The 15,199-nt window shown below is 49.0% G+C and overlaps 1 protein-coding gene across 1 annotated transcript in view; it reads right to left on the bottom strand.

Annotated features, from left to right (window-relative positions):
• Positions 1 to 15,199, bottom strand: part of SLC2A9 (solute carrier family 2 member 9) — a 183,907-nt gene that overhangs the window by 115,022 nt on the left and 53,686 nt on the right. Inside the window, 1 exon segment of the mRNA XM_049709448.1 lies at positions 12,353 to 12,498. Within this exon segment, the coding sequence (XP_049565405.1) occupies positions 12,353 to 12,498 (146 nt within the window).

Here is a 15,199-nt window from a genome sequence, read left to right as displayed (position 1 = left end):
CTGGTGCTTCCTTGTGTGGCCCTGCATGGGGCGGTGTGCACCTTCACAAGGGGACTGTGAATAATCAACTCTTCTTTCAAAGGCAGTGTCTCTGTGTCTGCCACCTTACAATGCCCGATGAAAGCCAAATCCCAGGTGTATTTTAGAGCAGCTGGGTCACCCTCTCCCTCAGGCATGGTGCCACATGGGTTCCTGCTGCAGGGGAGCACTTCTTTCTGGAATCCACTGCCTGTTACCTTCCAGGACACCTCTCGCCTGGTTCTTCTCCAGTTTCTTTGAGCACCTTCCCAGGGGTCTGAGCCCAACTCTCTTTTCTGTTCGTCTCCATCACCTCCCCCAGGGCAGTGGTTCTTAGACTTGGCTGCACGTTGGAATCACCTGGGGGATTTTGAAAACTCCTGATGCCCATGGTCTCCCACACTTGGAGATCTGGGGTTAATGGGCCTGGGGGTGTGGCCTGGGCGCTGGGCTGTTCAAGCTGTCCAGGTGGCTCCAGTGGCAACCAGTTGAGAACCTAGGGCCTCACCTCCACCTGCGGCAGACAGTGGCGTGTGGCGCAGAACTGAGGGGCTTATCCCCCAGCTGCCAGGAGTGTTGTTGGCTGTGCGAGAGCAGGTGGGTCCCTGCCCTCCCTCACACGCATGCCCTTGAAGGATGCTTCCTCCACAAGGCAACTCACGCCTCCTTAACAGCAAGCTTCACCCAGCGGCTGGCTGATGTGGAGGCACAAAGGCCTCTCCTCCCCTGCCTGGAAGTGGTGCGTCTCTGACGGGTCCTCCCGGGTCCAAAGCTCCCTGCGGGCTGAGACCTCTGTGGTGACTGAGGGCAGCTCACCCTCTCCCTCTGCTGAGTCCTGCTTCCTTTACTGCCTGACAGGGGTTGATCTGAGAACACTCCCCAATCAACTTCCTGCTCACAGATCTCCATCTCAGTGTCTCTTCCCTGGGGAACCCAACCTAAGACACATGTATGGGGCCATGACTCCCAACCTCTACATCCGGGCCACACCTCTCACTGGGGCCCCTAACTCACATTTCCAGTTGCCTAGGGGACAGCTCCACTGATAACCCTTGGGTTCCATAATCTCTGCATGGTGTCCCCCACCTCCCAGCCCACGCATGCCTGTCCCTGGACCACAGTTGGGGCTATCACCACCTGTCCAGAAATTCAATTAAGAAACCCGACATCGCCTCCATTCCTGCCTTTAACTCACAGGCCTCCCACCGCCATCCGATCTGCTGCCTATCCGCATATAATCCTATCGGCTCTGTTTCTGAAATCTCTGTCTTGTGCACCCCCTCCTTTTCTACCTTGCTAGCATTTGCCTTAGGGGAGTTTCTTACCACGTTTTGCCTGGATTCTGACAACAGCATCTTAACGGTCCTGAAATCCTACTGCATTCTTTGCTTTCCCCTCACAGCCTCAGAGTGATCCTTCTAAAATATGAATCTGACGTTCTAAGCTACTTCTCTGTCTAAAACGTTCAGCAGTTCCCTACAGCCCTCACGATCAAGTTCAAATCTCTTCGCCTGGAATACAAAGCCCTGTTTCATGACCACCCTTCCAGGATTCCAGCCTTGCCACTGGCTAGACAGAGGAGCCCTCTGCTCTGGTCCTGCCAACCCGAGGGCGCCCCTGAGCCTAACAAGCTGACTTCATGATGCTGTGCCTTTGCACCTGCTGCTTCCTCTCCCAGGAACGCCTGCCCTTATCCACAAAACATCTACGCATCCTCACAGCTTTGGCATTTCCTCCTCTGGATGACATCTCTTGCTGGTACAGAATCCCGTGAAAGCACTTATTACCTGTATAGCACGTATTTCTTTATGGGTATGTCTCTCCGACCAGACTGAGCTTCTCAGGGCCGCCCCCTGCCATGTTCTTTTATGTTTCTTCCCAATGCCTGGCACTTGGCAGGTGTTCAGTAAATGCTTCTTGACTGAATATGTGTTGAGTAAGATGAATGGCATAGGTAAGCGATGCTGCAGGTAAGATAGAGACCCCTGAAATAACACACACCCCTGCTTTTAAAGTACTAAATACACACACACACACACACACACACACACACACACACGCACACCACATATAAAACTTCCCTACATGGTATCCTATTAAAGGGCTATAGTAGCATAAATAATAGTCCCCTATGAGGTATGATTATAATTTGCAGTCTATAGAAGAGAAAAATGAGACCCACAAAGGTTAAGTAGCTGAGGCAAGCTCACGTGAGAAACTGGGGGACAGAGTTGAATAAGAGCGTGGCTCTTCTGAACTGTGCACGGGGCTCTTTTTGTGACATTATTCCTGATACCACGTGGTTCTCAGTGCGAGGCAATACCCATCGCCTTCCCTCGCGGCAGCTGCTAGCTAAATTTATATGCAGATGATATTAGGCTGAACCAATCCTGCTCCTCTGTAGAAAGTTCTGTACAGAACTCATCAGAGATCACTCGAGCTCAGCTCCAGTGGCTCACGCGGTTACCAAAACGGATTCCACCAGGGTGAGGGGCAGGTCCGTGCATCAGCCATTCAGCGAGGGAGAAACAGTCGCCTTCCGAAGGGATGCTTTGTAAAAGGGTTGAATGCACCTTGCTTGTTACTTGTCACAAGCTGGGTCTCACAGCACCGGTCAATGAAAGTCCATGGAACCCATGACCTCGATGTCCCCACAACCATCTTCCAGAGGGGGGACCCTGCTGGCTGCAGCTAACAGAGCCCTGGGGTGGGGACCATGTCCCCAGCTGTGTCTGCACCACACTACACCACCTTATGATGGGTCAGTCTCTCACCATCTCCACTCCAGATCTTGCAGAAGTCAACACAACCTGACCCCACAGGGTACAATCCAGATGCTAAGATGCTCAGGTCATTGCAGCAAACATGTTGTTCTAGAATTGCTGATTCAGGTACAGTAGGTCCCCTACATACGAACCTTCAAGTTGCGAACTTTCAAAGATGCGAACATGTGTTTGCATGTCCTATCACATAAGTTAGTTCACGTGTCTGGTGTACATTGTCACCTGTGTGCGTCCTCTACAAGTGGTTGTGCTTCTGTGTACTTTACTGTACAGTCCTGTATAGAGTACAGTAGTACAGTGTCTTTATTTCAAGCCCAGGATGTCTGGAAGCAAGCGTAAAATCAGCGGTGATATAGCTGGTACAGTGTAGCCAATTGTGTTAGTTGGGTCCCTAGGCTAACTTTGTTGGACTTATGAACAAATTGGACTTATGAACACGCTCTCGGAATGGAACTCGTTCGTAGGTAGGGGACTTACTGTACGTATTCATGGTCTGACTCTGACTTCAACAACAAAAGACACCTCAAGAACATCGCTGTATGATTACCCTCACATTTTCCTGTCTTAGAAATAATACTGAAATTACCCTCCCAGGGCGTAACACTCACCGCTCAGAAAGTTGTCCCAAGTGCCACACGTGAGTGAAGTGACCTGTGCAGGGTCACCTTTCAAGAAACGCCAGCTCCCTACCCGCTTCCTACAACATGTTTCTGCTTTTCAAAGGGTTTGAGTGCCTTCTGCTTCGCTTGGTTCTCGAGCAATCATATGGGAAAGTAAGGTCAGTAGCTATTATTCCCATTTTACAGATAAGGAAACCGAGGCTGGAGAGGTGGAGAGAGGTTAAAAGTCCTGCAGCAAAATTTTCCATGAAATCAACTTTGTCCCTTCCTCATTATAGAGAGAGAAATCCATGCAATGTTTGAAGGTTGTTGACCTGCAGAGTGCCTCCCCAGGCACAGGCTGGCACTGAGCACGTGTGAATTTGCTGAGTGCTTCATACAGGGTAACTCGATTTCACCCTCACAACACCCCTGCCTTCATTCCCAGTTGACAGATGAGAAAACAAAGGCACCAAGAAGTTAAGTAATGCATTCATAGTCATGCGTTTTATAAATGGCAGAGTGGTCCACCCACCCCAGGCAGTGTGGTACCCAGCTCTGTGCTCTTAACCTGAGCAGTCCAGTTTCTCTGACAGTACGTTTATAGAGATCACTGTTCTCTTTCCCGAGGGAATTAGGTAACCAGCATTCTTTTCTAAATAATGCTGCCTGAACTTGAAGCTCGTTATGAACCCCTTCGTCAGGCTCCTGTGTTCTAGCTGAATCATCCTGGTTTCTGGGTCTCATTGTTCAGATCCAGTCATACCAGGGCTTCATCTGTCACCTCCTGCTACAAATCCTCATTGTGGCTCATCTGTGATCAGATCAGTGTCCTCCAAATGGAGCTCAAGAAAGGAAGACAAAGAAATGTGGTTTGGGGCTTCCCTGGTGGCGCAGTGGTTGAGAGTCCGCCTGCCGATGCAGGGGACGCGGGTTCGTGCCCCGGTCCAGGCAGATCCCGCATGCCGCGGAGTGGCTGGGCCCGTGAGCCATGGCCGCTGAGCCTGCGCGTCTGGAGCCCGTGCTCCGCAACGAGAGAGGCCGCAGCAGTGAGAGGCCCGCGTACCGCAAAAAAAAAAAAAGAAATGTGGTTTGTTCTGAGGCTCACAGAAGCCCAAGGATGCCCTATCATTTGAACTTTCCAATGGATGACCTGGATTCTGGGGATATGGAAGGTGTGACTGCCAGGGGTCAGGTACCAGCCTAGTTACCAATGAGCTCCAAGACTTTGGGTCACAAATTTGGGCCATAACCTTGGGCCTTTCACAGCCCCACTCAGCTTCAGAATTAGACCCAAGTTCAGTTCTGGTTCTTCTACTTACTAGCTCTGGGGCCTTAAGCAAATTACTTGTTCTCTCTGGAATCGCATGAGAAGAGTAATTAACACTTATTTTGCAGGGTTGCTGTGAGGTTGACAGCTGCGATATCCTAGCGTGGGCCTGGTACGTGGTTGGGAGCCAAGAGATGTTGCTTCTTTTTTCCCTTTGCTGTGGTCCTGAGCCAACACAAGTTGCCCATCCTCATTGAAGAGTGTGTCTGCGATTAGATCTGCTACGCTGAGCCTGTGACTTCGTGTCTGGGTTGAGTGTACGAAACTCACCTTTCAGACATGAGCGGGAAGTCTAGGAGTTAAAGGCCAGCTTACCCACAATCCGGGGCTCCCATCTAATTTCATCAGCCACTGTCCCTGCTCCTTGGGTGCTCTGTCCCCTTTGGAGTCTCTGTCAGCTATCTGGTGCCCCTTCCCTGGACACGGACGCCCCTGGCGGCTATTTGCTGAACCCACCAATGAACAAGCGTGGCACCCCTCCCCCTCGGGTGCTGCTTCCTCATCTATAAGAAGCTAGGCTGCCCCTATGGGCATGCTCCCATCCCCTCTGCCTCTGAGGACCCTCCATTCTCTGCACACCAAGGATATGGGGCTGGATTTTTAAAGCAATGCTAATATCTCACTGCCTTAACTCATTCATGTTGTCATTCATTCAATCTGTGGCACTCTTATTGAGCCACTCTGCTTCCAAATGTGCCTAGCTCTCTCTCAATCTTCTTATTTTTATTTTTGTTTTTCCACTGGCCATTTGCTCTACCTGGAATGGTGTCTCCCTTCTACCACCTGGCTACTTAATTGTCCCCTTATTCTTAAGGTGGATACCACCCTCTCCAGAAAGGCTTCCCTGGGCGTCCCCTGCTGCCTTAGGGCTGCTCTGGTGGTCTTTCCACCCTTGGGCTTTCTGCACGGAACGCCACTGTCTGTGGTCCCTTCCATCTGCCCTTCTAGTAGCGAGTTCCTTGCAGGCAGGGACTTTGCCTGTCTCATCTCTGTGAGGTCTGGTGCATTGTGTCTCCTCAATAAATACTGGTTGATTTGAGTTAGTCAGAATTATACGGCTATATGAGGTAGAAATTACAGATGCAAGTCTCCTGGAGTGGTCCAGAGAAGTGAGGAGCGCCTGAATTTAGGGGCAGTGGTGGGGGAGGGAGAGGCGCTGCATCAGTTGGAGACTTGGTGGGAGATGGACAGGACCAGCAGGGGGTGGGAAGAAGCCAGGTTGGGTGAGGGTTACCGGAGAGGCATCTCTGGGAAAGCGCTAGGACTCTTCCCCCAGCAATCCGCCTCTGCTGCTGCTCCCATGCTTCACATGCATCTCAGCCCCAGAGGCCTCTCCCCCCGACCCTGCCTGCCTAGAACCTGTCTAAAATAGCCTCCCTCGCCACCCTCTCCCTCCTTCCTGCTTTGTTCTGCTTCACAGCATTCATTACTGACTGACTTCAAATATGTATCTGCCTCTGATCTATGTCCTCCACCAAAATGCAAGGTTCGTGAGGTCAGAGGTCCTTGTCTGTTTTGTTCACTGCTGTATAGAGCCTAGAACAGTGCCAGGCACACAGTAGGTGGTCAATAAATGTTTGTTGAATGAATGAATACATCACCAATAGACAAAGTCCAAATGGGGGCCTGGGCTCCTGCAGGCTGCAGACACTAGAGGGCACCCGACCACAGTCTGGATCTGGGCGAAGCGCCACAGAGTGCCCCAGACTTTGTGCTCGGGTCTTGGGCAGTAGCTCCCTGTCAAGTGAGAGTCCTGGGCTGCACTGCTTTGGTTACAGATGTACAGGGCGATATAAGCAAGGGTCTGGGCCAGACTCCCTGGCTAGTGGGTGGCCATGGGCAAGTTCTCCAACTTCCTGTGGGACTCGGTTTGCTCATCTGCAAAACGGGTATAATAACAGCAGTCAGGTCCTAGAGGATTGTTGTGTGTTGTGGGGATCACATCAGACAGTGAAGAGCTCAGCACGGTTCCTGAAACAGGACAGCTCCTTCGGAAATGGGGCTGGAGCTCTTACCCATGTATTCAATAACATCTTCTGCGAGTCTTCTGGGTAAAGGGTACATGCTCCAAGGATGACAGGTGAATTGGACACGCCTGTCCTCACAGAGATGAAGGGAAGGACTGAGCAGTGTGCTTGAGGGTCTCACATACGATAACACATTCGTAATGCCTCCCCAAGTTTAAATCATGTCCAAGATCACTGGCCAGATAGCTCTGGGCAAGGTTTCCCCTGAGTCTCCATTTTCCAACCTGTAAAATGGGATGATGACAGAACCTATTTCCCAGGTTGAGATGAAATTTAAGTGAGATGATGTGGATGAAACCCACTGCTTGCAAATTCTAGGTCTCCTGCTCCACCCTTTCATCTCCTCCTTTGCTGTGTGAATGAAGGATCATCCCTGCCCCCCTGGTCTCCAAATGGGGGGACTGGGGCTCAGAGGCACTGAGTGACTTGCACTAGACAGTCGAGCAAATCAAAGATCAGGATGGGATTGAGCTGCCATCTTGGAGGCTCAGCCTCCTGGCGTCACTTCAGATCTTACCTGTAAGGTTCCCCCCATCCCAGGGTGGTGAGGGACCTGCATGAGATGGCTCAGGACCTATTTCCAAGAGAGAGTGGCCGCTACAGGGTGCACTGGATGGGGCTGGGCCGTGTGGCCAGGGGCTGAGGGTACCGTCCTCCTCTGCAGCCATGCAGCCCAGAATCAGGCACTGAATATCCCTGAGACTTGTTCTCCTCATCTGAGAAATAGGTCTAATGATGACAGTGCCCCCAGGGAGAATAAGCCATTGCACAAAGAGCGCTGGAGGCTGCAGGTGATGTAATCTCTTTGGACTCCTGTCCGGCAATATATAGATCACAAGGCATTTCACATCCATCTTGTCTTTCCAACAGCCTCATGAGATGGGGATGATGATAAAATGGCCAAACTTCTGGAGGTGATAAGGGTGTATCTTTGCTGTTCAGAAGCATTTGTGGGAAGAGAACGTGTTATACTGGACCACAGACAGTAAGACCTGGCTGCGGGCAGGGAGCATTTTGTTATAAGCACTTCTATTGAGCTGGGTTCTGCCCGAGAAAGGCCAAGGCCAAAACAGCAGGGATTCTAGCACCCTGCATTCAAATCCCAGCTTTGCAGCTCGCTACCTGTGTGACCTTGAGCACATTTGTAAATCTCTCTCTGCCTCAGTGTCCTCATCTGTGAAATGGGGATGATACCGACGGTACCTAATCCATAGGGTGGTTGCATGGATTCCATGAGTTAACGTGTGGAAGAGGCCCACAGCAAATGTGAACTTTTGGAGCTCAGGGCCCAGGTCTGAGGATGCAATGACCCTGCTCTCTGCCTGACATTTGCTGAACTGTTCTGCCTTCAAGGTTTCCCTCTGAGGCATACAAGTCCGGCTGCTGGGGCCATGTGAGTCACAGGGCAGCACACTTAGGACCAAGCAAACCTCCAGAGCCACCCATCTCTTCCTTCTTGGGGCTCAGGAAACTCTCTCTTTCCAACACCCACCCCAGGCCGCCTACTCAGAGGGCAGCTGGGCTAACCGTTTTCCCCTGAAGCTGTCTCAAAGACAGGACGGCAAAGTTCAGGCAAGCTTCAGAGACTGTCTTTAAAATTCCAGATGGCATGACTTCAAGATCAATTAAATGTACCTTTGTATCCCTTCAACCTTCCTTGCCTGCAAACTGAGATACGGGCCGAGCTGAAGCGGCCCCAGCCCAGGGGCACGCGCCACCCACAGCATTAGCCATCACACAGCAGCTAGAGCAGACAGGAGCCTTGGAGCGACTTCCATGTAGGCCCCTCCTTTTAGGAATGAGGAGCTCGAGGTCAGGAGAGGGGACAGCCCAGAGCCACAGCACAGCACTCGGTGGCCTTATGCCTGCCCACACACATCACAGCTGATGAGCATGGGGCTTCGCTTGTGCTCTCAGGAGCAAAAAAACATTAGAAAATTCATGAATTGGGGTTTTCTTCATCATTCCAAGGTCAAGGAAAGTTTGTGCATTCCCTCCACACCTAGGGAGCATCTCAGTGTCACGGACCCCACTGTCAGATCTATGATGATACAAAGAACTGAGACCTCTGACCTCTGTGCTTGGGAAAGATCGTCACGTGGATAAGCACTTGACTCTGTAGCAGAGCAAAGCAAGTCTCTTAAGAGAGGAGTGTCATTTGAGGAAGACTGACGTGGGAACAGCTAACTGATGGTTCACAGGAAAGAGGTGAGGCAGTGAGGAGTCCAGCATATGCCTTATATGGAGTGAAGCCAAATGGAGCTAATATTTAGGGAGTGAGTCGTAAGAACTGTAAGTGTATCGTTGCATCTAATCTCACAAGAACTCAGTGAGCTGTGCACACTTATTGCCATCTTACTAACAAAGATGCACAGAGGTTAGCTGTGTCTAAAGCCACATAGCTAGTGGGCAGTAGAGCCAGGATCCTAACCCAGGCATTGGTCCCAGGGTCCTCGCTCTGAATCACTCTCCCTGGAGTTCTCAAAACTGAGTAGGCATCAGATTCCCCGGTGGGGGAGCCTCTTAAGACACAGATTGCTAAGTCGCACCCCCAGAGTTTCAGATTCAGCAGGAATCGGTGGGGGGCACAGATCACACTTTAAGGATATCTGCACGGCAGCCCTCTGACTACGGCTGGAAGTGGTCACTAAATCAACCTTCAAAATTGCAATTTTCGACATGAGCTCTAACACTCGATAGATGCCAGAGCCCTTCCCACACAGAACAGAATTCTTTTTCCTACCGTTGGAGAGGAAGACTCAAGTATAGCCGACACAGGGAGCTAACAGGACTCACACTGCCCCATTAGAAAGGCTGAATTATCTAAAAGAGAAAATTCAGCGCTCGGAAGGTCGTCTGAAGGAGATTGGACATCACCCTGTGAGGACCTCTGAAGTGCCAGCAAGGATGCGGAGGGGACAGTCTCTAATTTTTTTGTTTTTTTTGTTTTTTTTTTGCGGTACGCGGGCCTCTCACTGCCGTGGCCTCTCCCGTTGTGGAGCACAGGCTCCGGACGCACAGGCTCAGCGGCCATGGCTCACGGGCCCAGCCGCTCCGCGGCATGTGGGATCTTCCCGGACTGGGGCACGAACCCGTGTCCCCTGCATCGGCAGGCGGACTCCCAACCACTGCGCCACCAGGGAAGCCCCTCTAATTTTTTTGTTTTTTTCCTATTTTCCATCAAAGGAGATTCATCGTGTGGCTGCTGCCGACCCACCAGCATGTTTTCTCCGGCTGTAGAAAACATCTGAGGCGTGCCCCAAATGAGATCCTTCATTTCAAAGGGAAAAGATGTGATTTCTAAGTCACTGGAGAAATAAAGAAGATTCTCACCAGGTGAAAGTGGTGTTGGGCTGTCTGGATCCACTTTAACGTGGATGACTACGTGTCTTATATTTTTATAAAAATCAAATGGATTTTTCTTCCTGGGCTTGAACGAAGGACAGAGTTCAAGATGAAAAGCTCACGGAAAAGAAGTGTTCTCACGAGCTCAGGGGCTGGGGCCACATGAGAAACATATGAGATCGAAGAGGACTGGCCTGCCTGACTTCCTGTGCCAGGACTCTAAACTTTGGGGATGCCTCCCTGTGCTCTCCATCTGCAAGTCCCGCTCTGCACGTCCTACACCACAGAGGTCATGGCTTCAAAGCCAGGAAGCTCAGGCTCCAACCAGGCTCCACTGCCTTCTTGCTGTAGCCATTTGGGGTAATTATTAAACCTCTCTGAGCCTGAACCTTTAATCTCTAACATAGGAAGTAATAATATTTATTTCCAAGGGCTGCTACATGAATTAAATGAGATATTGGCTGACATCTATTTACCACCAGCTCCAGGTACTGTTCCGAATGCTTGACATCTGTTTCCTTCTTCAAGCCTTACAAGAAACCTCCATGAGAGAGATGCCGTTGTAATCTCATTGATAAGTAAGGAAACGGCTAAGAGAGGTTCAGAAACTTTACTCAATGTCCCACAGCGCGTGGTGGTGGGGCTGGAAGGCAGACCCAGGCAGTCTGGCACCAGAACCCGCATGCCCGTGACTCGATGCTGCAGCTGCAACTGGGCTGCTGTGTGCCCTGCCCTTTGGAGTTCATTTGTCTATGATAGAATCACATTTTCTCACCTCTTTTTAATCTCGTGTGAAATTTTTCCTTAGCATTTTGTAGATTAACAATAATTGTTGTGATGACATCATAGTCATTTTGTATTACCAATTCTCTGTGTTACAATGTGCCAAGAAAAAGCTACCGTCCTTGAGCAAACATGGGATACTTCTAAAAGGGGACTGCAAACTGGCCAGAGTAACCTTAACGTGTTCCCCAAGGGAGGAATTTATGGATTACTTTCTCTTTACACAGCAAAATAAACTGGCAGTGAGTGACAAGAACAAAGTCACATCTGTTTGGGAATTGAAAACATTATTCTAATTAATTGTTCCCAATATGGAATCAAAATGACAAATTATTTAGAAAAATAACATTGAGAAAGTGGCATACTAAAATTTTGGGAATGTTGGCAAATCTATGTTCAAGGAAAAAAATGTATGAATAATAATGAAAAGGCAGAAATTAAAATTGGAAAGCAATAAAATGGATAACAGAGTTTAGTCTTTCAAATAGCAAAATTAGAGGCAACCCTTTGGACATGTTATTTAAAAAGGGAGAGAGCAGGGGGTTCGCTGGTGACCTAGTGGTTAGGATTCAGCGCTTTCACTTCCGTGGCCTGGGTTCAATCCCTGGTTGGGGAAATGAGATCCCACAAGCCCTGCAGTGTTGTCAAAAAAACAAAAAAACAGAAAAAAAAAAAAAAAGAGAGAGAGAGAGAGAAAGCAAAATCAAATTAAGTCAAGAGAGAAGATATAAAGAACAGACATGAGGATGTTAAAACTTATATAGTTATATGTATATTTGTGTGCATATCTGAATGTTTCAATGAAATGAGTGATTTTATTGAAAAGGCAGCAATTTTTAAAACTGATTTTACGTGGGTGAGGTGTTCCTCCTTGCCAAGGCCACACAGCAAGTACATGCCTGTACTGGGATTTAAAGTCAGGCCTTCCTGTTTCCAAAACAGAAAGCCAACAACAGAAGACTGTGCAATTACATATTAATGTGGGAAAGAAAGGCTCAAGAGTGAGGTAGAGCGAAGCCAAACATCTTGGAAAGATGCCCAAAATATATTAAATGAAGACGGCAAGTAACAGAACAATGTATATGGCATGATTCCATTAAAAAACAAAACAAAACTATGTACATATAAGTTTAGATAAGCAAAGAAAAAAGCCTAAATGAAAATTATTGAGCTGTTAACAATAGCTATTGGCTGGGTGGATTCGAACATTCTGTAAGGTTTGAATTTTTTGTATATTTTTTATTTTCTAAAAAAAAAAAAAAATCAAACCCAATCAAAGAAACTCAACAACAACTCTTGTCCAATAATAAGCAAAAGGCTTGAATGCCCAAGAATTCTAGGACATAGGGACAAGCTTTTGGAGGAAGGGCTCACCTCTGACTACCCTTCGTCTGGCAAGGGGCGTGGGGAGCAGAGATGGTGACATGAAGTGCGAACGGACGTGGTTGGCTGGGGAGCCACACTTACCTTTCCCAGCAGCTCAGGAAGGCCCAGCAGCTGCCCCGTGAACACGCCAATGCAGATGAAGATGGCGGTCACCTGCCCCAGAGAGCCGCGGATCTCCTTGGGCGAGATCTCGCTCAGGTACATGGGGAGCACACTGAGGGCGATGCCTGTGAAGGAAGCATGGCAGCAGTGAGAGAGCTGTCTTCTTCAAGGAAGACTCTGGTCACGGCACCTCCCTCTGTTCTGTGCTTGACAAAAATAGTGCTGTAGCCACAACACCATTCCCAGCACTCTGCACCAATTGTCAACATTTTAACATGCACTTTATTATTTACTCCATAGAGTATGGCTGGGAGGTGGATTTCATAGGAGGGGAAATGGTGGTAGCTGATGGCAGTGATGCTGGTGGTGATGGTGACGGTGGTGATAATAATAACCAACGCACACAGTGCCTACCAAGTAGCAGGGATCTTCCTTCTCTCTTTACATATATTAACTTATCTATTTTAAATAACAACCCTCTGAAGTAAATGTACTATCATTATCCCCATTCTAAATATGAGAAAACTGAGGCACGGAGAGGTTGAGTAACTTTCCCAAGTCACCAAGGGACATCCAAAAATGCTCCAAGAGATTATTTGCCCAGTAGACCAGGTCTCTGATTCTAGAACTTGAACTTTCTCGCCAGCCAACGGCACCTCCTTAGGTAAATCATGGAACTCAGTTATGACAGATACTGTTAAACCCATCGTACAGCATTTTATAGACGACGTCACTCACATAGGGTCTCATAACCTTTGAGATAAATTTATGTGTTCAAAGGCTTATGACTGATATCTCTATTTAAAAAGTAATAGTTATGCCTCATAAAACATAATACTCTGCACTCATAGAGGTTCTGTTAGTAAAGATATCATGAGGCCTTGTCAGGTTCAAGAAACTTTGTTTTCTACTCATTTCGGGGCAGGGTTATTCTTAAGACCCTTTATGGACCCAGGAAGGTCTACAGATGCCCTTGTCCCAGGCAGATTCGTGGCTTGATTATTACACTCTGAGTCACACTGCTTCCTGGCTCACATCCTGCAACTTACAGAAGTTGAGGACTTGGGCTGAGAGAGTTAGCCTCTCTCAGCCTCAGTTTCTCTATCTACAAGTTGGGGGTAAGAACTGAGTCTGACTTCATAGGATTGCTGTGAGAGTTAATTGAGATTTGCTCAGCGTTTCACTCAGCGTTCAAGTCAGCATTACTAGCACTAACTACTAGTGTCTTCTAATTTTTCACCAGATTGTTTGGGCAATCAAAAATTTCTTTCCTGCCCTGGCCTCCTGATGCCTAGAGGTTAGAGTACAGTTCCCGACACACTTTAGGCACCAATCGATGTGTTTCATCTTAAGCTGGATTCACCCCAGTTTCTAGCATTCAGGGAAGCCCTTCCTAAAAAGAAATAGTGAAGGGAATGTGCTGCCCAGTTTATAAGCTGAGCATCTCATTCATTGCATCTCAGCCCAGGATAACTTCTTCTGGTTCAGCACACAAGGGAAACACGCTTAAGGTGCAAAGAGACAGGAATTATCTCCAAAGCTGCAGCACAAACCAGATGCTATCAGAATTTTTATCCCAAACACACATATTGAGAGCGTCTGGCCTCATGGAAAAATCAAGTGGCCACGGATCCGTGTGGCACCTTGTTGCTTAGGGGGCAGTGGGATAGAGAGGAAGGCGCAGGATTCAAGTCCCAGCCCCGCTTTCCTCACTAGGTGACCTTGATCAAGTTAGTTAGCTTCTCCTAGCCTCCGCCTACCCATCTATGAAAGAAGGGTCATAATTGCTGTCTATTCCTGTTGCGGTGGGAATAAAATTACGACATATAAAGCACCTGGCTCACTTTTGGTCACTTGATGGACACTTGGAAAACTGTTAGGTCCTCACCCTGACACTCCCCCTACCCTCTGGGGATAATTATCATCATCATCTCACGAAAAGCTATTAAGGAAATGATAAGGCTGGTAGGAAAGAGGAGGCATGGTTGTGGTAATGGACGTGGCACACGGTTGGCACAGGAAGAACGCCTCCTTCACAGGGCGCCTGCGCAGACTGAATCCCTGGAGAACGCTTAGCAGAGTGAAAGGCACACAGGACACTGTCAATTAATGGAGACTCTTCTTCCTTGCCCACTGTGAAATTTCGGGCAAAAATGAGATGCTGCTGGCTAAACCAGTGGTGAGCCATGAGGAGGTAGCCGGCTGCAGGAGGACCAACTCATCCCAGTTTGCCAGGGACCATCCTGGCTTTAGCACTGAAAATTCTGTGTCCCGGGAAGCCCCTGAGTTCCGGGCAAATGAGGATGGTTGATTACCCTGGGCTCGTGTTGCTGCACCAAGCATCCCACACACCTGAGTGGCCCCTCTTGACCTGTGTGACCCTGTATCCTGCCATTCTTCCCCCCCAGGTGCCCCAGCCTTAGGATTTACCAGACACTCCAGGCTCATTCTGATCGTGGGATATCAGCCTTTGTCGTTCTGTTTATCCCGAGTCCTCTGTCCTCACAGCTCCACAGGCTGACGCCCCACTGTCCTTCCCGTCTCAGCTCAGCCTCACTACCTCCCGCTAACGGGAACTAATGCGACCCAACGGGTCCTTTGCAGATGGAATCAGGTTAAGGTGAGGTCACACTGGATTAGGGTGGGCCCTAAACCCAATGACTGGTGTCCTTATAAGATGATAAGACACAGGGAGACACAGAGGGAAGAGGGGCGCGTGAAGATGGAGACAGAGATTGGAGTGATGCTGCCACAAGCCAGGGAATGCCAAGGCTTCCCGGCAGCACCAGAAGCCAGCAGAGGCATGAAACAGATTCTCCTTCAGAG

Source organism: Orcinus orca, chromosome 4, assembly GCF_937001465.1.
Source record: "Orcinus orca chromosome 4, mOrcOrc1.1, whole genome shotgun sequence".
NCBI classification, from domain to species: domain Eukaryota; kingdom Metazoa; phylum Chordata; class Mammalia; order Artiodactyla; family Delphinidae; genus Orcinus; species Orcinus orca.
This window is presented reverse-complemented; position numbering and strand designations above follow the sequence as displayed.